Below are 22699 nucleotides of genomic sequence, written 5' to 3' on the forward strand. Positions count from 1 at the left end.
AGCAGGTGGAGGGCAGAGCTGAGGAGTTGTACAAAATGGAAGGTTTTTACAGGAAGGAGGATGGGGTAAGACAGTTATCAGCAAAAGAAAAGAAAGGGTTAGTCCAAGCAAGGCCACCTTCCCTTAGGGAGAAGGACAGGGGGTCTGGTTAGGCGGATTACCTCCTTTTCCCTAGGGGAGTGGGATGAAGACGGCCCACATGTCAGACAGCTCACTGGTGTTGATCAGAAAATTCTTGGGTGACTGGTTAAGACTTACATTCTGGGGGAGGTTGAAACTGCAATTAGGTTAGGCATTAAGCCCCTTTCTAGTGACTTGGCCCAAGCAATACCCTTTTAGGCTGGTGATTTTCTTTTTAATGCCCTTTATGGTCCTGTTCTAAGGTTCTGGGTAGACATGTCTTTTGGGGGCCACAATCTAACGTTCTCCAGGCAGGTATTATCAGCGCTACTTTAGGGGAAACTGAGGCACAGAGAGATCAGGCTGCTGATGTGAAGGGCTAGGACTTAAAGCCCAGCTGTTTGGAGCCTGAATCTGTCCGCTTCCCTGCTCTTGAATCACCTCCCATCTGCTGTGGGCCACGTCCTTGCCAGAGCTGGGGATACGGAGGCAAGCGTGGCAGCACCAGGGATGTGACCTATGAACCTCAGGCTGATGGATGTTCAGGGTGTTAGGGTGTGATCTTAAGATCAGGGGTCTCCCAAAGTGGGCTGTATGGTATCCTCCAAAAGACACAGCCACCCAGAACTTGTGAATGTGACCGTATTTGGAAATAGGGTCTCTGCAGTTGTCAGTAAGGTAAGGATCTCAAGATATGGTCATCCTGGATTAGGATGGGCCCCAAATCCAATGATAAGTGTCCTTATAAGATAAAAGCAAGGTGGGGAGGATCTGAGAGCCGAGCAGGCCAGGTAAGACGCAAGCAGAGACTGGAGCCAAAGACTGAGCTTTTTGTGTGAAGTGATGTGAGGACCCAAGTCGATTGTTTTTGACAGGGACTCTCACTTCACAGATTCTTTTATAGAATTGTCTCCCCTCCCTGCTCCTGGGATAGACCTTCTCGATCTTGGAGCAAATCCTTGACCTGCATAGGGTGTCTGCGGGCATCTAATTCAAATGTGTTGGTCAACCTGTCTTTCCCTGTGCCAATATCCTTCTGCCTTAATTACAGGCTTTGTCATGGGTTCCCATATCTGGTAGGACAGGTAACACCGCCTGTTCTGTGTAAGTATTTTGACTATTTGCAACCATCTGTTCTTCCACGTAAATGTTTGAATCATCTTATCAAGTTCGGGAGGGAAATCCCCTGCTGTGACTTTGATTGGGATGGTGTTAAAACTTCAGATGGGGGAAAAAAAAAACCCAAACCTTCAGATGGGGAGATCAGCATCCTTTGAGCCTTAGCCTTCCTGTCCATGAATATGGTACATCCACTATCCCTTTTGCTTCCTTGGGATCTCTCTCCTTTCTCTTTTTTTAAAGATTTTATTTATTATTTGAAAGAGAGAGAGAGAGAGCTTGAGCAGGGGAGAGGGGCAGAGGGAAAAGCAGAGACACCCCCCCCCCAAGGAGGAAGCCCAACGTGGGGTTCAATCCCAGGACCCTGGGATCATGACCTGAGCTGAAGGCAGACGCTTAACCGACTGAGCCACCCAGGTGTCCTCCTTAGCATCTCTTAGGGCAGCCATTTCTGTTTCCCTGAAAGGTTGAGAACATTATTTATTTCATTTATTTCTCTTTCCCATGTAGGGAGTCCTCCAGCTGACCTTCTGTTTAACCAGGGTATGGTTTCCCCCACTATATTTCTGATAGTACCGAGTTGTTTTGTTTGTTTGTTTCCAGAGGGACCCATTTTCACGTGGCCAGCATCTCCCCTTGTAAGTTTTAGGGGCGTACATCAAGTTCATTTTAAGCTTCTGTCCTATCTGTCCTCCTGTTCCCACTCTTGGTGGAGGCCATGGTTCAGAGGCTTTTCCTGGTGAAATGAGGGGCTTCTCCAGATCTGGTTATTTGGATTCCAGCCCGTTTCCTCAGGGACATCAATGATAAGGCCAATCTCAGTTCCCCAGTCTCAGGGAATGGGATGAGAGCCCAGTTCCCCTAAAACTCAGGCCATCACTTCTCACTCCCCCTCATTCTTCTGGTCTGGCCTCCCCTCACCCCCAGCCTTTCCCAGGATGGTAGCCCATGGCAGGAGGAGTGGTCACTCTGTATGTTACAAGTGCCTCCCCAGGGTTAGGAAGGAGCAGTCACTGCCTAGGTCATTCCAGCCTCGCTCCCGGCAGGTGTGGGGGTGTGAGCCACCTCTTGCTGAAATGTCAGGGAGATGCCAGGGGCAGAATTCCGAGCCGCCTCCTTGAGGCTGCCTGGTGCCTCTGTCTCAGGCCTGGGGCATTCTCAGACTTTTCTCAGCACCCCCCACTCCAGCGCCTCTGGGCTGGTCTCCAGAAAGAGCTGAGATTTCCCTCCATGCTGGACATCAGGCCTGGGATCAGACCCAGGAGCGCAGGGATCATTTTAAAATGCTTGTGTTATGGAAAATTTCAAACATGTCCTGGAGTCAAGAACGTGCACTGACCCCATGGGCTGTCCCCAGACTTGCAGTGATCCAGGAGGCACTGACCCATGTCCATGATGCTCCTTCCCCCTCGACCTTATTAGGGTACTAATCCCAGAGTCACACTCCTTACCCGAGACCTGAGATGCTTCTCACAGGACAAGCCCCGCTCCAAAATCTAAGTCACCCTTGAAACCTTTTCTCTCTCCCTCTCTCTCCTTGTATCTCTGTCTCCCTGTCTCTCTTTATCTCTCTTTCCCCCATCTATCTCTTTGTATCTCTCTCCTAGTCTCTCCCCCATCTCTCTGTCATCTCTCCCTCTCTGTCTCATCTGTCTCCCACTGTCTGTCTGTCTCTCTCCTAGGTGGATTGGGTGCCCAGTCTCACTCCGCCCCACCCCCACCCCAACTCCGGCATCTACCCCTGGGCCTCTAGTCTGTGTGGGAAGAGACATACTGTTGAACTGTCCAGTCGGTGGTTGACGGCCGGACTTTTGAATGAGCTCAAAGTTGTCCATGCTGTGCCCGACCCAGGGCCCAGCCGCCTTGCCCCGCTTGTTAACCCCCATCCTGACAGTCACAGTGCTGAGTCTCCACCCTGCACTGCAAAGGTTCCCTTGAAGGGCCATGAACTCCCCCATTTGTCACCCGGAGTCCAACCTCCTAATGACCCAGGGACTCCGGGGCCTCAGGATGCCGGCCTGGGCTCCTCAGCATCCCCACGATTGTTCTAGAATAGAAGCAGCACCACAAGTGGACCTTGTCAGGGGGTGGCTGTGCACTGGGGATGGCTGGGCCACACAAGCAAGCCTGTCCTGTAGACGAACAGCTCAAGTGCGGGGCCATTGTTCGATGTGCGATATCTCCGTTCTGTGGATTGCCATCAGCAGAAAGCAAATACGTACAGCAGAGAGGATAAAAGATATTAAATCCAACCCAGGGTTTACTTATCCCTCCTCGATAGCATCTACTACACCACCCTCAACCCACCTGGTCCCCATGTGGCCAGGGGGTTATGACCTCATTGTACAGCTGGGGTGTACGCCTTTACCTAATAGGATGCGCATGTGAATTACACGAAGGCTTTGTACGTATTGCACTAATATTCATGTGATTGAAAAGACGGATGTGCTTTATTTTGAAGTGAGAAAAACAACACGAACAGGCACGCCTGGAGAGCTAGACTCTATAGTAGGAATGTTTTTTCATCCTTCCCTGGCTGTAACCTATCACACAACTTCCTGAAACAGAAGACTTTGTATCCAAGCATTTGGATTTTGTTACGATGTTGTCTTCCCCTCCCCACAGTCTTAAAATAAAATATCATATAACTATTTTAAAGGTCGGCTTTGTTGGGGCACAGCTCACATACAACAGAGTACAGTTGGATGATTATTGACAAAGGGATACAATCCTGAAACAATCACTCTGGAAAGATTTCCATTACCTAGAAAGCTCTATCGCCCCCCCACCCCACCCCCTTGCAGCCAATCCCCTTCTCCAGGTATATGGTAAGTTATAAATACTGGGTGAACACATTTGCCCTTACCAACTGGAAACAGTGAGTTATAGATTCAGCAGGTGGGGAGATGGAGACTGCCTCTTGCCATGGTCCCCCAGAGTTGAGCCCAGAACAGGTCCAGGAGCCTGGGGTGAAGGTCTGCCTATGGATACTGGCAATTGGCCAAAGTCCCATTTCATAGCCAGTACTACTGAGGCCAGAGACAAATGGCCCAGACAAATGGTCCAGTGACCCAGATTCCAGCCCTGAAACCTGGGCCTCCATCTTCTCACCTCAAAACTGAGGATAAAAAGGAAAGGTGGCTGTTGTTATAGACTGAATGTGTCTGCCCAATATTCATAAGTTGAAGCAGCCCTAAGCCCCAGTGTGATAGTGTTGGGGTGGGGGCTTTGGGAGGTCATTAGGTCATGAGGGGGAAACCCCCATGATAGGATTAGTGCCCTTAGAAGAAAAGACACAGGAGAGCTGGCTTCCTCTCTCTGCTTTCTGCTATGTGAGGACATCATGAGCAGGTGTGTGTCCATAAACCCAGAATCAGCCCTCAACAGACATCAGATCTGCCAGTACCTTGACCTTGGACTTGCCAGCCTTCCGAAGCGTGAGAAGTCCATGTTTGCTGTTAACCCCATTCTATGGTAGCTTATCATAGCAGCCTGAACAAAGATTTGCTGCATCATGGTCCCCATGTGCCCTCAACTAGTAGCTTCGTCCTTCTGAATCTCGGTCTTCCGGTCTGTGAAATGGGGATATTTCTGGGACCAGCCTGCTGGGGGCTTTTGTGGCTATTAGAGGTAGCTCCAGCAAGGCTTGGCTGGAGATGTTAGGCAGCTATGATGACTGTGGTTGCTACTGTTTCCATCCCAGCCCTGGTTTTCAGTCCTGAGAGTTCCCAGCTGGGCATCCCAAAACTCTTCTCTTTGCCTTCTGACTCTACCCAGCAGCCTGTAGTCTCATATTCTTTCTGCTCTGTGTCCTGGGAGGTAGCCACGGCAATGGGGCAGAGGACGGTGCATTGGGGAAGCAGGTGGCTCAGGAAATTCCTGTGCAGAAGCGAGCTGACTGTTCATCTCACCTGCTGCCCACCCCTCCACCACTCTCCCCCGGCCCTTGGGCCAAGGTTGTGCTCAGACTTTTGTCCTTCCACCTGTGGGCTGTTGAGGGCACTACATCCTGCCTGAATTGCCAGGTGACCCTGGCCATCCTAAACTTAGCCTTGACTATCTGCTGGAGCCTGCAAATTGTCAAAGGGAACTGGGGGTGGCATGAAGCCAGCCCCTGAAATCATTATGTTCCCTCTCACCCCAGGACCTTTGCACACACAGGTCCCACTGCTTAGGATTCTCTATTCCTGCAAACCTCCTCTTCCAGGTCTCTGGCAAGTGTCACCTCCCCCAGAAAGCCCTCCTGGACCCTATTTAGGGGGTCCTAGCACTGAGTATCTCCCTTTGGCGGGTCTTGCCCGACTTATGGTTTTGTATTTATGGTGATGACTGTATTAACATCCATCTCCCTTGTTGATGGGAGCCCTGAGCAAGCAGCGGTTGGAGTACCAGGCATACAGCATTTATACAATAAAAAGTGATGGAATTGAGCAGTGACTTCAACAATTGTTTATTGAACATCGTCTTACATATGATCAGCAACTCCCCTGAGCCCTTCAAAGCACCCAGGTGCGGGGGACATCCTGTGAATGAACCCCCCCTTCTTCCTGTGGCCCAGAACCTCTTGCTGACATCCTAGTGAAACTCTTGAATGGTGCCATTCTTGTCATCCAGGCCCTGTTCCCCAGAGACACATGATGCATTTATGAGCTCATCAACAGACCATACTTAGGCTCATCCCCGTGACGAGGTCCTGGCGAAGACAAGGACAGTGAACATCAACACTACGACGCATTTGGCCCTTGCTCTGTGCCTGGCCCGAGATTCCCCTCAGGACCTTCACAGCTTCCCTTTGGGAAGACGTCCTCACAGGAGAGGCAGATGTGACAAATAAACATCTCATTTTCTTGTTTGTTTGCTTTGTGGTTTTTAGTGTAAGTAAATCCCATACAATATTTGGGATATACTTATACTAAAAATGTATTGCTTGATCTTTGAGCTTGCCGAGTAGACCCCATAAGCAAAGCTCACCCTCCCGAGTTGAAAAAAATTATGGACAAGATATTATCATTGAAATTAAATGGTGGCAGGCATGCCCAAGGAATACTGTGGGGGTTTGATCCCTTTAGGAATCTTGTGACAGATGAATGTGTGGGGATGGCAACTAGTGAGTGGGCCACAGAACAATATTGGAACAGCAGTAATATGAGGAAATGACATCATCATGTGAGAAGCTTTGGAACAAATATAAAAAATGGGTGTGAGGGGCGCCTGGGTGGTTCAGTCGGTTAAGCATCTGCTTTTGGCTCAGGTCATGATCCCAGGGTCCTGGGATCGAGCCCCACATCAGGTTCCCCACTCAGCAGGGAGCCTGCTTCTCCTTCTCCCTCTGCCCTTCCCCCCCTCATGCTCTCTCTTTCTCTCAAATAAATAAAAGTGTACAAACAAAAACAAAAAACAATGGGTGTGTTCACTGGAAGAAATCAACTGCTTCCACGTGCCCCTCTCCATAGCACCCATTTTGCTACAATATAAAGATCAGGTCATGTGAAGAAAAAAAAGGGGGGGGGTTGCTGGTTGTCTGAAATTCAATGTTAACTGGGTACCTACCCTGTATTTTATCTGGCCACCCTGATCCATCGGCATGCCCATTTTACAGACAGGGAAGTGGAGCTCGTGATGTGCGCACGGTGGCAGAGCCGGGAATAAGCAGAGAAGAGGATGCAAGCCAGTCCCTGGGACCTGACACCTGCGGGGCTCAATTCCTGCCTCCGAAGAGCGGGTATGAGCCTGGGGGTCCTCAGTGAGCAAAAACCTCGCCTTGCCTGGGCCAAGAACTCTTTCCACATTCCCGCTCCTGGTGCCAGAGGCAGCCAAGCAAAAGGGGTCCCCAGGCCTAGAGCCCTCTGCAAACACCTGCAGAGGGGCCCGTCCCACCTGCCATCTGGACTCTGGCATCCGGAAGCTGGTGGTCAGCTGGGCCCCCTGTAAACAACCGGTCTCATGTCACTGTAAACAGCTGGTGTCTAGAGCTGTTGTCTCAGTGCCCAAGTCTCAGTGTGACTGCCCTGTGACTCGATACTCTGCCACCGGCCCCTGTCACTTGATACTCGGTAAACAGTGTACTGAGAATGGGCAGCAGCACCCCGTTTGGTCAGTCTGCTGCTGGAGCCAGGGGCCGGATTCAACTTAACCCGGGTCCCGACACCTTGTGAGCCATCCTTGCTCGCTCTGTTCTAATACTCTGTAAACAGCGAGTCTTGATAGCTGTTATTTGTCAATGGTAAGACACTGTTGGTGTCTGAGCAGCTCTACTATGTCATAGCTGGCTGACCTGGAAGCACTTGGAGCAGAGTTCCAATATTTTGTAAACAGGGAGTCCTGATACTTACTTAGTTGCCTGATGAGTTCCCCATCCCGGGGTTGGCCAATGGCAGCTCTGGCCACATCCCAGAAGTGGCTTTTACGCTTTCAAATGGTGTTGGAAACAGACCAAAAGAGGACTTCATGACACACGAAAACTATCTGAAATTCAAGTTCCGTGTTCACAAATAAAGTTTTATTGGGATGCGGCCACGCCCACTCATTTGTGTCTGTGTATGGCTGCTTTCAAGGGAGCCGTCTGGCAGCTGAGAGACTGCATGCCCCACAAAGCCTCCAATATTTATTATCTTTTTTTTTTTTAAAGATTTTATTTATTTATTTTGACACACACAGAGAGAGAGATCACAACTAGGCAGAGAGACAAGCAGAGGGAGAGGGAAGCAGGCTCCCTGCTGAGCAGAGAAGCTGATGTGGGGCTCCATCCCAGGACCCTGAGATCATGACCCGAGCTGAAGGCAGAGGCTTAACCCACTGAGCCACCTACGTGTCCCTATTATCTTTTTACAGAGAAAATTCATCAACTCCTGCTCTGAGCTCTGGGGTAGTCCCCATTCTTCCAGGGACATGGCATACAGGAGGCCCCAGTTTGGCCCCATCTGGTCCTGCTGGCTGAGTGGACCCCGGACCATCCCTGCCCCTCCGGTATTCCCCCACTAGATGTGAGCCAGGACAAAGGCTTTATGCATTGTCAGATCTGGCCGATCTAGCCTTGAAGTCAGCCCTTTCCACTTTTTCGGTGACTCTAGGTAAGTGAGACAGGTACAGGAGAATAAACTGAGGTTTACAGAGGGAGCCCACACAACCTAGGATGCAGAGGGAAGTGGTCAAAGCTGAGTCAGGACTCAAGAAAGGGCAGGGGAACAGCCAAGATGTGGGTGGGGTGACTCGCTCAAGGCCATTGTCCTGAGGCCTGAGAGATGGAGAGGAATGGAGGGCAGAGTAGCTTGGTTAGTGGGCATAGCAGGTGCAAAGGCCCTGAGGTAAGAACTACCTAACAGTCTTCAGGAAGAGCCAGGGGGTTAGAGGCCATTGAAGGAAGGGGCAGATGGAAGGAAAGGAGAGCACTATACATACCCCAGCATAAGCTAGCTCTTGCCAGCACTCACCAGTCCCCGCTACCAACAAACACCTATGCCCAACACCTAGACCCAGACTCGCAAATGCACCAAACGGCCCCTGTTTGCTCCCCGTACCGGCTGAGATGTGTCAGCCCACATTTGGGCACATGAAACACACATGCACGCACCTCTGGCAACTCCACAGCCAAGGCTGACGCGCAAACACACACATGCGCACTGGGGGCTCTGTTTATCTCCAGGCTGTCTGCAAACCCACATGTGTGCGTGCACCCCCACCAGCCGCAAGCACAGCACACGTCATGAGGAGGCTCAGGAAACACTGCTGGGGGCTCCCTTGAGAACCAGCTTCCTGTTTTCAAAGAGGCCAGGAACTGCTGACGGAATGTTTTGGACAGACCCAGCCCCGCCTCCCTCGGCTCAGCACGCCCCATCCAGGCCCACAGACCTTTTATTGCTTCCGTGCCAAGTGCTGACCCGGTCCTACAACGAAGTGAGGTTCCAGATGACAAACCCAAGGCTCAGAGAGGTGCGGCCACTATCCCAGGGTCACACAGGAAGGAAGAGGTAGTGCTGGGTGTCCAGACCCTGAACTCCTACCCCGCCTCCCCCTGGAGCACCATGCCTGGGGTTGAGGGCTCACAGACGGGGAAAAGGAAAAGGCTCCCTCCTGCCTTGGACTGTGGTCCTGTTCCCGGGCTCCTGGGGCCATCCTCACCCAGCCCCAGGCTCTCCTGCCCTGTGAACCCAATTCTCCCATTCACTCCCCACCCATGTCTCTCATCCGTGTCCCCAAAGAAGGGCCACCTACACTACAAACATTAAAGAAACATCAGGTTCCAACAAAGCTGCCAGCAAAGACTTGGTCTCGCCCTTAAGCGGCTGATGGGGGTGCCTGGGAGCAGAGAATCCCACACATTACAGCTGCCCTCTCTGTGCTCCAATCCCCCCAGGGCCGCCAGAATGGCTGAGGACACACCTGGCCCTCTCTGGCCTGGTGTGGTGGCACAGGCTATTCCCTCTGCTTGGAATGCCCTTCTCTAGCTCCCTGGCGAACTCCTCTTCATCCATCAAAGCCCCAACTCCAGGCTCCTCTCCTCCTGGAAGCCCTCCCAGGGCTCTCCTGCCCTCACCCTACCCTCAGGCTCTACCTCACTCCACAGGGCTAGGGGTGTTTGTGGATTTCATCACAATGACCTGGGGACTCTCTGTTCTGCCCCTCCTTAGGGTAGCAAAGATGGCGCCCATTCTCACCTTCAGAAGCCCCCAAACTCCCAGGGTGATTTGCCCACTCAGAGTCACTATTCCTGAACCAATCCCTGAGTCTGTGGTCACAAAAGGCTCTAACTGGCCAGACCTGGTCACATGTCCACATCTGGAACAAGGAAGGGGACCTGGCTCCTTTTGCCAGAAGGCAGGCGGGGAGAACAGCTACAAAACCACAGAAACTTTTGACCAAGGACTAAGGGGTCCTCTGCCTGCCCCATCCTGGCTGGAGGGTCTTGGGCAAGTCACCTGTTCTCTGTGCCTCAGTTTCCCCACCTGTGAATCAGGCTCAGCAGAGGGGAGGTATTGGAGCACTGCGGACCCACTGAGGCATGCCCCATCCCTCCCCTCCCCAATCCTGCTCAGCAGGCCCTGTTTACCGTGTCCCCGCCCCCCATTCCTTTATTGTTCTCTGTGAATCCCCCAACTCTCCCTTCCATCCCCCACCCCCCCCCACCCCCGCAAAGGGTCTCCCAGCTATGCAGGCCTGGATGGACACTGGCTGAGTCACTTCTTCCTCCTGGGCCCCTTGCCCGGCCTGTGCTTTCTGGGGACTTTCCTGGCCTTGACCATCAGAAATGAGGTGGGGAAAGCGAGGGCAGAGGCACGCCTAGGGATAAGCCTGTGCACACCCTGGCGTGGGTTCAAAGTCCCCATCCTGCACCCACGTGTGAGATGGAGGGCGTCTTGCCTGCTTCCTGGCAGAGCTGGGGGACTCCACACACGAACAGCCTGCATGCCCTCCCCCCTCGAGCCGTGGGCGCCCAGTGTCAGTACTGTTGCACCTGCTTTATGTGTGCATGCATACATGTGCACGCGGGTCCGTGCTCATCGAGGTCCAGGCTGTGTGCCCCCGAGTCCGTGGGCCTATCTCTGTGTTTCCTGTGTATGCATGCATTTCTGTGCATGCGTGCGTGTGTGTGTGTGTGTGTGTGTGTGTGCCCAGCCCCAGACAGAGAGACCCAGCCCCTCACTGGAAAAGGTGCATCTAGGTGGGGGAACTCCCTGGGAAGAGATGGGAAGGCTGGGAGATGGCTGGTGTGTTGGGAGTGCAGGGGACAGTGGCAGGAGGTGTGTGCAGGGAATGCGAGGCCACCGCAGGTTTGGGAGGGGGTTGGTCAGTTGGCTAAAGGGATGGGAGCTGTGTGTGGGAGCCTGGGGCTAAGGTAGAGCTGAGCTTTGGGGGTGAAATGGCACGAACTCTAAAATATTCACTGAGTGGGGCGCCTGGGTGGCTCAGTGGGTTAAGCCACTGCCTTCGGCTCAGGTCATGATCTCAGGTCCTGGGTTCAAGCCCCGCATCGGGCTTTCTGCTCGGCAGGGAGCCTGCTTCCTCCTCTCTCTCTGCCTGCCTCTCTGCCTACTTGTGATTTCTCTCTGTCAAATAAATAAATAAAATCTAAAAATATATATATATATTCACTGAGCACCTAGTGCACGCCCAAGGCTGAGGATAGAGCAGGGCAATGGGGTGACTGACACCACACCAACAAACAAGTAAATATAGAACTCTGAGGAAGGGGAAAGACCAGGAAGCAAAAGGCATCAGGACAGAAGTAGGGGAACTGCAGTGTGTTTCGGCCCAGAGACACAGAGGACGTCCTGAAGAGGTGATTTGTGATCTGAAGGCTGCCGGGGAGAAGGTGCTGGGCACAGCTGAGGAGAGGGAGCTCCAGGTAGAAGGCAGAGCATGTGCAAAGCCCCGGAGGTAGGGATGAGCTGACAGAGGGGCCCCATTCAGGAAGATCTAAGCCCAAAGTAGGGAGGAGAGGCAGCAAGGGGGCAGCACTGGTGGGGAGCAAGGCCACCAGGACGGGCTGTCCTGTAACCGGAGCCTGACAGGAACCCTCCACTCCCACCCCACCCACCCCCAGTGCTCCCTGCTCGGGACAGAATGTGCTGGGAGGAGAGGCCAGCGGCTATGCCTGGTGGCTGGAGCTGGGCAGCTGGAAGATTCCTGAACAGCAGCCCAGCTGGGCCCCCTGCCAGTGAGAGCGGAAAACAAGCGGAGGGTGCCCTGCCTGCCTGTCACCCTGTGGCCCAGGGGCCGGACCAGGCCAGGGGAGGAGACAGAGTTGCTGAAGGTGTCAGAGCCTGAGAGAGCCTGAGAGATAACCAAGGAGATGGTGAGGGAGAGACAGAGACAAAGAAATAATGAGAGAGAGATACAGAGATGGTGAATCAGAGACAGAGACAATGAGAGACAGAGACGGCGAGCAAAAGGGACAGTGCAGAAAAACACATGGAGAGGCAGAGCCAGAGGGGGCGGTGATAAGGAGGGTGAGTCAGAGAAGAGACCTGGTATTTCACTCTCCAAAAGAGTGACAAGTTCTGATTCTAGGTGGTCCTGGGAACAATGTAAGGTGGTAATACCCCCAGCCCCATCGGAATCTTGGTCCACACTACGGCGGGTGGGGAGTCTCCTCCAATCAACAACCCCCTTCATGCCTCTCATGCCTGCTGGGTGCTGGGGCCAGAGACACAGCCCTCTCTAACCCTGCCCTCAAAGGTTCAGACAAACAAGTGAATATCTAAATAAAAAATTCCAGAGAGCGATGAGGGCTATGAAGACTATAGGACAGGGGGATGGGAGAGGGAGTAGCAGGGAGTGGCACCTTTAGCCAGGAGGTTAGGCTGTTTCCTGAAAAGATGAGGCTAAGAGACAGAGAGGAGCCAGTCCTAGAGAAAAGCCTTTCAGCAGAGGGAACCACATGTACAAAGGTCCTGAGGTAGGAGCCAGCTTGGAGTATCTGAGTGGCAGTCAGGGATCCTGACTACCACTCAGGGGAAGCTGGAAGGAGAGGTGGGTAAGAGGTGGTGAGAGATCTTAGGGGCCTAGAGAGGGATAGGATTTTATTTTAGGAGAAGAATATTTGACCAACCTCTTCGATACCCTATGGGCCTCACTCTGTGTTCAGGGAGTTCCCTGAATCCTGGATGACCCAAGCCTGCTCCATTCCGGTTTTCATTTATCTGAACCATATAATCCACTTCTTCTAGAGATCAGGTTCCAGACAGTTGCAGATGCAGGAGTCCTGGGGACACAAGGTGGCTTGTCTGACCAAGCCTGCTGGGGAGAAACTTTTCCTATGTACCCCCATCTGCAGTTGTAATAGGATGTCTTAGACTCTTCTCGGTTTGGGAACATGGACCCGGAAGCTGGGGTGTTGTGTCCTGCACACCCACGGTGACAGGGAACCTGCCCCTTCCCGAGGCTGCTATGTTGGGGGTTTGGGGTGACTGTGCCATGTGGGTCCATCTCCCCTGTGCTGGGCCCAGAGGAACCCCCAGTCTAACAAGCTCTGAACTAGATGCCAGGGCAGATGCTGCCGGACAGGGAGGGCTGGGTAAACCCCAGGACCAGAAGCAGGTGGAAATCAGGACTCAAATTCAGACCAGGGATGGGAGGCATTTGAGGCAGTGGCAGAGAGGTGCCCGGAGTCCCAGATGAGGAAACCGGCTCAGAAGCAAGTGACTTGCCCATGGTCACTCAGAGAGCTAAGCCTGAACCCATACCTGCCAGTGTCCAACCTTGGGGTCCCCCCATCCTCATCCCTGTGCCTCAGCTCTGCCAATAGTCATCCCAGACCGCCACTTAATTTTCACTGCCTTGGACAAACTGTGAGCTCAGAGCCATTAGATGGGCTTCTAACTTGGCCCCGCCCCAAGGAGGGTGGGGCCTCAGGTCTGGGGCGGGGCCTCGAGTCTGAGGCGGGCGGAGGGCCCCTACCCGGCAGGGAGCGCCCTGATCTGTGAGGTGTGCGTGTTCTGAGTGGCGACTACAGAGCCTGCACGAGTCACCTCACTCTGCTGGACTCCCTTTCGCTACTGTCATCTCCAGAAGACGCGACCTCCGTGTCGCCAGGGCTGCCTGGAAGCCCAGTGTGTCTTCAAATGAATTCTTGGACACCCATGTCCCCCGCAGCCCTATTCACATTCACCAAAAGGTGGTAATGACCCAAATGCCTATCAAGGGGGTGAAGGGACAATCAGAGTGGGAGTCCGTCCACACAACTGAATATTATTTGGCCATAAAAAGGAATGAAACATTGGATGAAGCTTTCAGTTGAGTAGAAAGCCAGACACAAATGAGGCCACAGGGAGCATGATCCCACGTACAGGAAATGTCCAGAACAGGAAAATGCACAGATCAGTGGGTACCAGAAGTGAGGGGGGTGGGGTGGGCAGGGACTGCGCCTGGGGATGGGCCATCCCCTGGGGTGATGGGAATGTCCTGGAGCTACATGGAGGTGACAGGTGGCTGACAATGTCAATGCACAAAGTGCCACCAAACGGTACACTTTCACGTGGCTTATTTCACGGTATACGAACTGTCTTGAAAACAAAAGCCTTCCCCCATTCACACTCCCAGCCTCTGTGACTACATCAGGGAAGGGGAATGGGGTCCGGCTCCAACCTGAGCTCAGCCTTCCTATGTGTCCTGGGGCCTCAGTTTCTCCTTCTGGACAATGGGCCCTCTCAAAACCCTCTCCCTTAGCCTGACATTCAATCCCGGAGATTCTGACCCAGGGTGGAAGCCAAAGCCATTTGGTTTCGTCTTTGGTAGCTGTAGGAAATAAGGCAAGAAGCATAGTCTCTTTCCCCACACTTTTATTTAAAAAAAAAAAAAAACACCCCAAAAAACCCAACTATAAAAAAGGGAACAATTTAAGGCTTATCAAAAATGTTGAGTCCCAGGCGGGGGTCCTGCCCCAGCCAGGGCTGAGAATCTGCAACCCGGGGGTAGGGGGTTGGTCCAGCTGCCCCCCTCATACTTTGTCCCTCCCTCCCTCCCGGAAGTCTCTCCCAGAGCTGCACTGGGCCTGCTGTTACCCCAGGCTTACCTCTGTCCCCAGGGCCCGGCTGAATGTTCTGAACCAGGTTTCCTGGGGTCATACAATATGCAGACGAGGTCTCATGTCCTGGAGTACTTGAAGGAGTCCCCAGGCAGTCCTGGCCTGGGCCAGCAATCTCTCTCTGGCTTTCAAAGGCTGGAGCCAGTGTCCCTGCCCCACCTAGGTCCCACATTGCTTCGACGACATGCATCCCTGAATGCCCTGTTCCTGGGCCCTCTCGCCTGCCGGACCTTGCCATGTGGCCTCAACTGAGGCACTCGCCCTCTAAGCCCCAAAGGGGGTGATCTCCAAACATCACTCAGCTCTGACCTTCTCCAACTTCTTCTTTCTCTTTGCCTGTCTGCCTGCTGAGCGGTTGTTTGTATGCCAAAGCCTCAGCCAGAAGGCCATTTGCTCCAGGAAGCCTTCTCTGCTCCCTTCAGGACTCTCCCAGCCATGGGTCTCTTCCTCTGGTCCCACGAGACTGGAAGTATTTATGTCTGGGTACAGCTCTCCCAGACTAGAGGCTCCTGGGGGACCCGAGCCCTATCCACGGGCTGGTGTGGACCGACAGGATCCGTCGACGGGCACTCAATGCCTCACGAGGACTGGTCCAGACACATCAGACTCCTGCCCAGCTCTTCCTCTGTCCTGCGTGATGTCAGAAAGCCGTGCCCGTTCTGAGGCTCGGAGTCCCCAACTTCAATGCCGTCAAGCTGAAGCTGGTTGGTCAGCTCTTGACACAGCATTGCCCACGTCCACGGTGGCCAGAAGCGCATGTGCGACCTCATCCCTCGAGGTCTCCCCTCGCTGTTCAGCAGGTCATGCAGCGTGGCCTCATGGCCTCTGAGGGGGGGTTTGGGTCCTCCTGAGAGAAATAGTCCCATCCAATCTCAGAAGGGCACCGGAGGCTCAGAAACACCCCTCCACCGCCCTGCTGATCTCCAGCTCCCCAACTCCCACACTCAGCCGGGGGGCAGGGGAGGGCAACGTGCAGAGCAGACTGGGGTGCAAGGTGGTCTCAGGCCCCAAACTCATCCGAGTCCCACTCCCACCTGTGCTCCCAGGGCCTGGAAAGGGACGGAGGCTTCTTGGACCCCCACACTCACCTCGGAGTACAGGGGTGGCGGGCGGAAGCGGAATTCCTGGATGTAGGTGAAGAAGGGGCCTTCGAGGCTCAGGCTGGTGTCCTGCAGTGGCGGAAAGGGGCTCTGCCCCGCGGCCGCCACCTCCCCGTCAGACACCACCTCTGAGTACTCGGGAGGGGCTGCAAGTAAGACAGACGGGATTGGGGGAGGCTGGTGGAGGAGGGGAGCCCTGGAATCGGGGACCATGGCCGGGAACTGGCTTGGGCCAATTCTGGGGCTGGTGGGCTGCGGGTCCCCAGGCTAAGATTCTGGGGAGACCTGTGGCCACCAGCATGATCACTACTGTGCCCTTTAACAGGTGGGGCCGCTGAGGCTGGGGGAGGGAGAGCCCACCTAGCAGCCACCTTTCTGCCCACCCAGCCCCCCTGCAGCAGGATGGGGGCGGGGAGGGGCTCACCCTCAGGGCGCTCTGGCAGGGCTCCCAGCCCCCAATCCAGCAGGAAGCTGGCATGGCTGCCCACGCTGGATGAGCGGCTCCCAAAAGGGTGCAGGGGGATGGTGCCGATGACCAGTGGTAGCTCCAGGAGCAACTTGGATGTGCCGGGGATGTCCACGCAGACCTGGGGAGGTGGGGAACAAGCCATGCGGGAGGGCGCCCGGACAGCCTTGGGGGAACTCTGGTCTGGGGGACCGGGTGGATTCAGCCACCCCTTGCCCTTCTCGGAACAACGGGACACTCTACCTTGAGGGAGTAGTCTACGTGCAGGACCCGGCAGTGCAAGATGGAAGGACCCACAGGGGGGATACGCAGCGCCCGGCCCTGCCACAGCGCCCGCCGCCCAGGGCCCACAGGCTCGCCCACGAGACTGGCCACCACTGCTCGTTTCTGCTTGTGGGCGCCCCGAGCCATGAAGGTCTGCGTCTGGACCACGGCTGCCCGAGGAAGCACGGGGCGTGTTGATCCATTGTCGATCTCCGCGAAAACTGGGATGACCTCGCCTGTGGTGGGGTGCAGAGGGGGCATCAGACTCCCTGTCTGCAGCCCTGAGGTCGGCCCTCTTCCCCATCTTACCCCGCCTGCCTGGTACCTGGGGTGTAACCCTTTCGGTCGATCTTGGCGGAGAGGGAGACGAGACCACGGCTGCTGTACCAGGATCGGGCGACCTTCTCTAGAGCTCCGGCCTGAGGGGCCTGGCGGGTTGGAGGAAAGGGAAAGGAACAGGTCACTTTGTGCAAGCCATTCCCAGCTGAGGGAGGATTTGGGGGCAGAGTTTCTGGTTTTCTCTTAACAACCAAATACCGTCTGGACAAATAAATCCACAGATGAAACCCATCTTATAGAGTTGAAGATGAAGGGAACAAACTAATTACTTAGCATATAATTAGTCCTCAGAAAGCCATTATTATCACAAGCCCTGGCTGTCCCCTATTTCATAGATGAGGCCTTTGAGGCTCAGAGAGAGTAAGACACTTGCCCAGAGCCACACAGCAAACTGGCACAGGTGGGATCTGCACCCAGATCCACTGGACTCCAAAAGCATTCCCGTGCCTGCCTCCCTTCCTGCCAGGGCCCAGCTGTGATTCCCACTTTGTGCAGGAAGCGAAGGTGTGAGGAGCCAACTGGGGTCACCCAGTTACCAGCCCGCCCCCCTCCCCCACCTGCAAAGGTCTCTCTACCTATCTCCCCTGGGAGCAGCCACTCACCAGCAGGGCGGGTGTGTTGATGTCCACGGGCTCAATGACCGTAAATACCTTCCTTGCCCGGCGGGCAGGGACCCAGGGACGGTGCAAGGTGGCCTTGACGCTATACCGGACACTGCCATGCTTACCCTCGAATGACGTCACCAGCGTCCTGCAGGGTGGAAGGAAGGTACTTCAAGGGGCAGAAAAACAGACACCCAGGTTGGGCGGGGGGTGGTCCCAGAGACTTAGGAGAGCGAGAGATAGAGACACTGAGGACCCCCTCCCCCGGGGAATGGCAGTCTTGGGGTCCAGAGGGTCCCCAGAAACCGAGCAATGGAGACCTAAACCTGAAAGGAGCGGCAGGCTGAGGGATTCCCCGACAATCCCGTGCCCCAGGCGCCGGACTTACGGAGGCAGCTGGAAGCTGAATGGAAACTCGTGGCGCCCAGGAGGCAGCGTCGTGGTTTCTCCCGTGTCTGCAGGTAGGAGCAAGAGGGGGAGGCTCAGAGGCAGCTCCAAGTTCCAGGAGCGCGCAGCACGTGTGCCGCGTCGGGGTAGCCGGCCCGTACCTGGCGCAAGCAGCGTGGCACGGTGACTCACGACCTCCACGCGCTCGCTGTAGCTCTGCGTGTACGCGGTGCTCGAGCCCGCGCTGCGCGACTCGGTCCAATGCACGTGGGCGCGGCCCCGCGCGCGCAGCTTCAGGGCTCCCACGCGCGCCGGGCCCGCCAGCTCCAGCAGCACCCGGCCGGCGACGGCCTGGCCGCCGCTGAAAACCGGCTCGGCGCCGCCGCTCGCGCCATCCAGCTGCACCACGAAAGCCTTCACCTTGTCGAACAGCATCGCGCCTGGGATGCGAACACGCGACGCACAGACCCTGGCCTCGAACCCGCGACGCGGTGGCGCGAGGCGCGGAGGCTACAGTCTCAGAACGCGAACCTGCCCGGGGTGCGCAGGCGCACTTGCGGACCAGGTCAGAAATTCCTGCGCGGCCTGCGCCGGCGCTGCCTTTATACGGCGGGAGGGGCGGGGCGCGACGCGGGCCCCACCCCAGAAAGGAATACGCCAATGGCGCGGCGAGGGGCGTGGCTCCGCCCAGGCGTGAAACAAAATAACAAATTCTGCATCTGCCCTCTACCCTTGTGGACCCTAGCGTGAGACTGAAGCATCGCGGACCAGAGCCGGTCTCTCGCGGACCTCGGGGGTAAAGAGGGGGAAACAAGGCCGGGAGCGGGCCCCAGGCCCAGCAAGAGCATGGAGCCACTAGGTTTAATCATCAACTGGCCACAGCTTGCAGATCTGACTCGAGGCATGTCCAGCTCCGAGCGGGAAGGCTGCGGAATGGCCTGGCTCCAATCGGGGCCGGAGAGCCTCGGACTAGACTGAGCGTCAATTCCCCACTCTGAGCGATGCGGGAAGGAGGAGGAAGTGGGTAGGGCCTCCCTCTGCTTGGGCACCTGCTGCCCCCTCTTGTGATTCGAATCCCGCTCAGCTGGATGACCCCGGGCTAGTGACAACCTCTTGAGCCTGTTTCCACATTTGTCGTTTGTAAAGCTGGAAGAAAATCGGCCCGACCTCAGAGTATTGTGCATGAATCACGGTGTAGCCCCTGCTCGGACACCCTCCGCCTCCAGAGAGCCTTGCTCCCAGGTCTTCGGCCCATTCCCCACATATCGCCACTCGGTCACGGCTTAGCGTTTCTGCCCAAGCTGTTCCCATCACCCGATGTTCACGTCGCAATTTGCGGCCCCCCCAAACTCCTACACGCCCGGTAGGCGCAGCCCTTGGGCCCTCTCCTGGCACCCCCACCCTGCCCCAATCCCTTCACAGATAGAGCCAAGTGGAGGGGACTTCCCATGAACCCCAGGAGCCACCCACGAAACGGTATGACTGTTGTCTGGGCCTCAGTATACTCAGACAAGAACCTCAAAGAGCATTTCTGAGGGAAGGGTTTCCTGGTCGCGCTCTGCAGGGCGCCTGCGCCCTCTGGTGGCAGCGAGATGCTCAGCCGCTCGAACCCACCCCTTACCCCCGAGGTCACCTTTGTGGAGTCTGACCTCCTGAGGCCTCGGAACTCCCAGTGGGGGCGGTCATAATCGGACATGGTGCCCTGCAGTCAGAGTGACCACAGAGGCATTGGGTCAGAGCCGTACCTAAGGGAGGGGCAGAGGCTGTAGACACAACCATCAGCCTGGGGGGCTGCATGGAGGAGGGAACTCTGGGATTGAAATGAAAGTCTAGTACCTTCTTCCAGGGCCAAGTGAAGCCCTGGAGGCTGTAAGCCCAGGAGAAGGTGCAGGATGTGGTGAGTCCTTTTCACAGATGGGTCCCCAGGGCCCAAAGAGGAGCAGGGCCTCACCCGAGGTTATGTGGCGGTTCTGCAAGCTTCACCCCAGTGTCTTAATGAAGCAGCTGGTTGAGTGGCACCAGGGGTGTGACCAATTTCCCTTAAGTCTCAGGGGAAAGGAAGTGCCTCTGGGGCCTCTTCCTGTCCCGTCCTAGGGCCCTCTAGGCCTGGGTTTCCACAGCTAGTAGGGACAGTCCCCACATCTGGGGCTGTTGGGCTAAGGCTGAAAGGCTGTGGGCAAAGGATCTACTGTGTACAGCTCTGCCTCTGCCCATTTTACAGAAGAGTATAGTGAGGTCTGGCTTAGCTGAGAGGGTGGCGACATCCTCCTCCAGCAAACACAGCTCAGTGCGGAGGCACAGACTCACCCCTGGCCTGCTTCTGACCCCGCTGTGTGCCCTGAGTGGGAGGGACTGAAGTTTAAAGCTGGGAGACATCTGGGAGGCCAGCCTGATCTGACCCCATCCCAGGTCTCTTGCCTCTTGGGAATGCAAACCTGCCTGCAAACACCACCCGAACTCCCCACCCAGGTTTGAACTCATCCCTGCAAGCCCTAGGGGTAAACGGAGGGAGGAAGCACTGGTAGAACGTGAGATGGGGGTCGTCTTTGGGAAATAAGTGACCCCAAGTCTGGAGATAAAGGGGGATCCTAGGGTCCAGAGAGGAGGATGTCCTGACTCTACCCAGGGGTTCTCCAGACTCTGGTGGGGGGTGGGGGGATGGGGGTGGGGTCCAGCCGCATAGTCTTGTACGCGGAGGGCTTCCCGGCTTTGGAAAGGGGGGTGATGCCTAGACCCTGAGAGGGGATCCTGGGAAAGAGGGTTGGAGGCGGAGGTAGGTGGGTGTGTCCTGGCCAGAGGGTCCAGACCCTGGGGAGGAGGTCTCCACTTCTTAAGACCGGTCACCGACCACACAACCTCTAAGTCGAAACTCTCCGGGCACTGGAGAAGAGCGCCCAGACCTGGGGAGAGGGACCCCGGGGGATCCCGGTTGGGGAGTGCGGAGCGAGCGGCTCACCTCGGAGCAGCAGCTGCCGCCGCCGCAAGTACGTCTCGGCAGCCGCGTAGTCGCTGGACACCGCGTTGACGCCCACGCTTCGGCCCTCGAGCCAGTGCGTTGTCGCCCCGCCGCGTGCGGACACCTCGAGCGCTCTCACCCGCAGCGGCGCCTCCGCCTCCAGCAGTACCCGGCCGCACAGCCGCTCCCCGCCGCGGTACGCGCCGCCGGGGCCCCGGGCTAGCTCCAGCACGAAGCTGCGTACGCCCCCCGGGCGCATGGCGCAGGCCGGGGCGCACCGCGGGGAAGGCGCCCCCAGCGGGGAGCCCGGCCCCGGCCCCGCGGCTCGGAGCCCTTCCCCGCGGCCCCGGGCGCCCCCGAGCCTCCTCTAGCCTCCACGAACTCGGGCCGGCGCCCAGGGCTCCCGGCCGGCGAGTCTGCCGCCGACTTCCTGGTCCTGGACGTCCGCCCCCGTGACGCGCCCCGGCCGCCGGGGACGTGCCGCCCGCGTGCCCGTGTTGTTGACTTTGCCACCCCCCCAACCCCCCTCCCCCCCAGCGCGGGGCGTGCCGTTTTTGTAGGGTCGGCGCTGTTGACTCAGACGCGGATGTGGCTGGTCCAGAGCGAGCAGTCACCCGGCTATCTGGCGGTTTCATGTGTCCCCCATCCGGCACCTTTGGCCCCGGCACCGCCCCAGCCTCCCACTCTGGTCTCCGTGGCTGTTCTCCACACACACCAAGCTCAGGCCTGGCCTCTTGGCTTTTGCACTGACAGTTACCCCGTTAGGAACGCCCTTCCCCACATCGGCTCTCCCATCTCCCCATCCCCACCCCTATGCCCAAATGTCACTTCCTCAGAGTCCCTTAATCATACTCTGGTCTTGTTTCTCTATGGCTCTGGTCGCTGTGTTTGTGACCGCTATATGTTTTTTGTTCCTCCTCCTGCATCAGACTAGGTGCTCCCCAAAGGTGGACACTGTGCCCTATTCTCCTCGCCAGATCTTACAGATGGGGAAAGCGAGGCCCTCACAGGGGGCAGCCTCTGCCCAGAAGCACCCAGCAGTAGCAATCAGGACTCCCCACCCAGGTCTGGAGCCCACTGGCACCTCCCCACTCTTCTTGGTCTTGCGCCCAGGTTATCTCCTGAGGCTGGGTGGTTGATGGCTGTATATCAGAGGCCGCCAGGGCCCGAGGCTCTCAGACTAGCCTCCCCAGGAACCAGGCTTCTATCTCTCTGTTATGGCTGGAGCCCTGCGGCTGCCAAGCACCTGGCATCCCTGCCTCACCCCAGCACACTGAGCCCGAGGCCTGGAGGGACCTTTCTGATTCTACTAGTGTCTAGAACCTTCCCCTCCAGCCTGCCCTGAGGCCACTCTAACCCTTGAATCACACTATACGCTCCCCCCATGTCCCAGGTTCTTCACTTTGGCTGGCGTTTGAATCCTGCCCTGCCTCTCCCCCAATTCCTGCCCCTTTCTGGAGCCCCGGGCAGGTGGCTTCACTTCTCCAACCCCCAGTTTCCCCATCCTCCCCTGGTTAGGTTCTGGTGAAGTATGGCAATTTACACTATGTCCCCTGTATCAGGCAAATGTTCAACATACATCCAGCAAAGACTGAATGGTCCTCCTCACTCATGTCACCTTCCCCACTGGACCATGGTCCCACTGGAGCTTGGCGCACACCAGGTGCTCTGGCAAAGTTGGTTGCTGGGATGGGGAGGAGGTCTCCCCGATCTGCTGCCTCCTGCCGGCTGGGGCCGTCACTACCAGCGGGGACTGATGCTGATGTCTTCAGGAGGTGTACCCAACTGAGCTCGGGCTTAGGACGGCTACCGGGCTAGAACAGT

At 56.2% G+C, this 22699-nt stretch overlaps 1 protein-coding gene and 1 pseudogene across 3 annotated transcripts; one reads left to right on the forward strand and one right to left on the reverse strand.

Annotated features, from left to right (window-relative positions):
• Positions 1–6201: 6201 nt before the first annotated feature.
• LOC125091027 (small nuclear ribonucleoprotein G-like) lies at positions 6202–6430 on the forward strand (annotated as a pseudogene).
• Positions 6431–14496: 8066 nt separating this feature from the next.
• Positions 14497–21285, reverse strand: ARRDC2 (arrestin domain containing 2). 3 transcript variants are annotated; one of them, XM_047697837.1, is made up of 8 exons: positions 20876–21285; positions 17921–18080; positions 17533–17680; positions 16917–17019; positions 16571–16827; positions 16286–16448; positions 15850–16007; positions 14497–15608 (listed from the first exon to the last, which is right to left on the reverse strand). In XM_047697837.1, the coding sequence occupies exons 1-8, from the start codon at positions 21132–21134 to the stop codon at positions 15555–15557; spliced, it is 1302 nt and encodes a 433-aa protein (XP_047553793.1). In that variant the 5' UTR covers positions 21135–21285; the 3' UTR covers positions 14497–15554. The 3 variants fall into 3 exon arrangements, with proteins under 3 accessions (XP_047553793.1, XP_047553810.1, XP_047553800.1); XM_047697854.1 differs by having other exon boundaries at positions 17921–17987; positions 20876–21277; XM_047697844.1 differs by lacking the exon at positions 20876–21285 and adding an exon at positions 18081–20866 and having other exon boundaries at positions 17921–17987.
• Between the last annotated feature and the right edge of the window lie 1414 nt (positions 21286–22699).

The sequence above is a fragment of the Lutra lutra genome, chromosome 1 (assembly GCF_902655055.1).
Source record: "Lutra lutra chromosome 1, mLutLut1.2, whole genome shotgun sequence".
Lineage (NCBI taxonomy): Eukaryota > Metazoa > Chordata > Mammalia > Carnivora > Mustelidae > Lutra > Lutra lutra.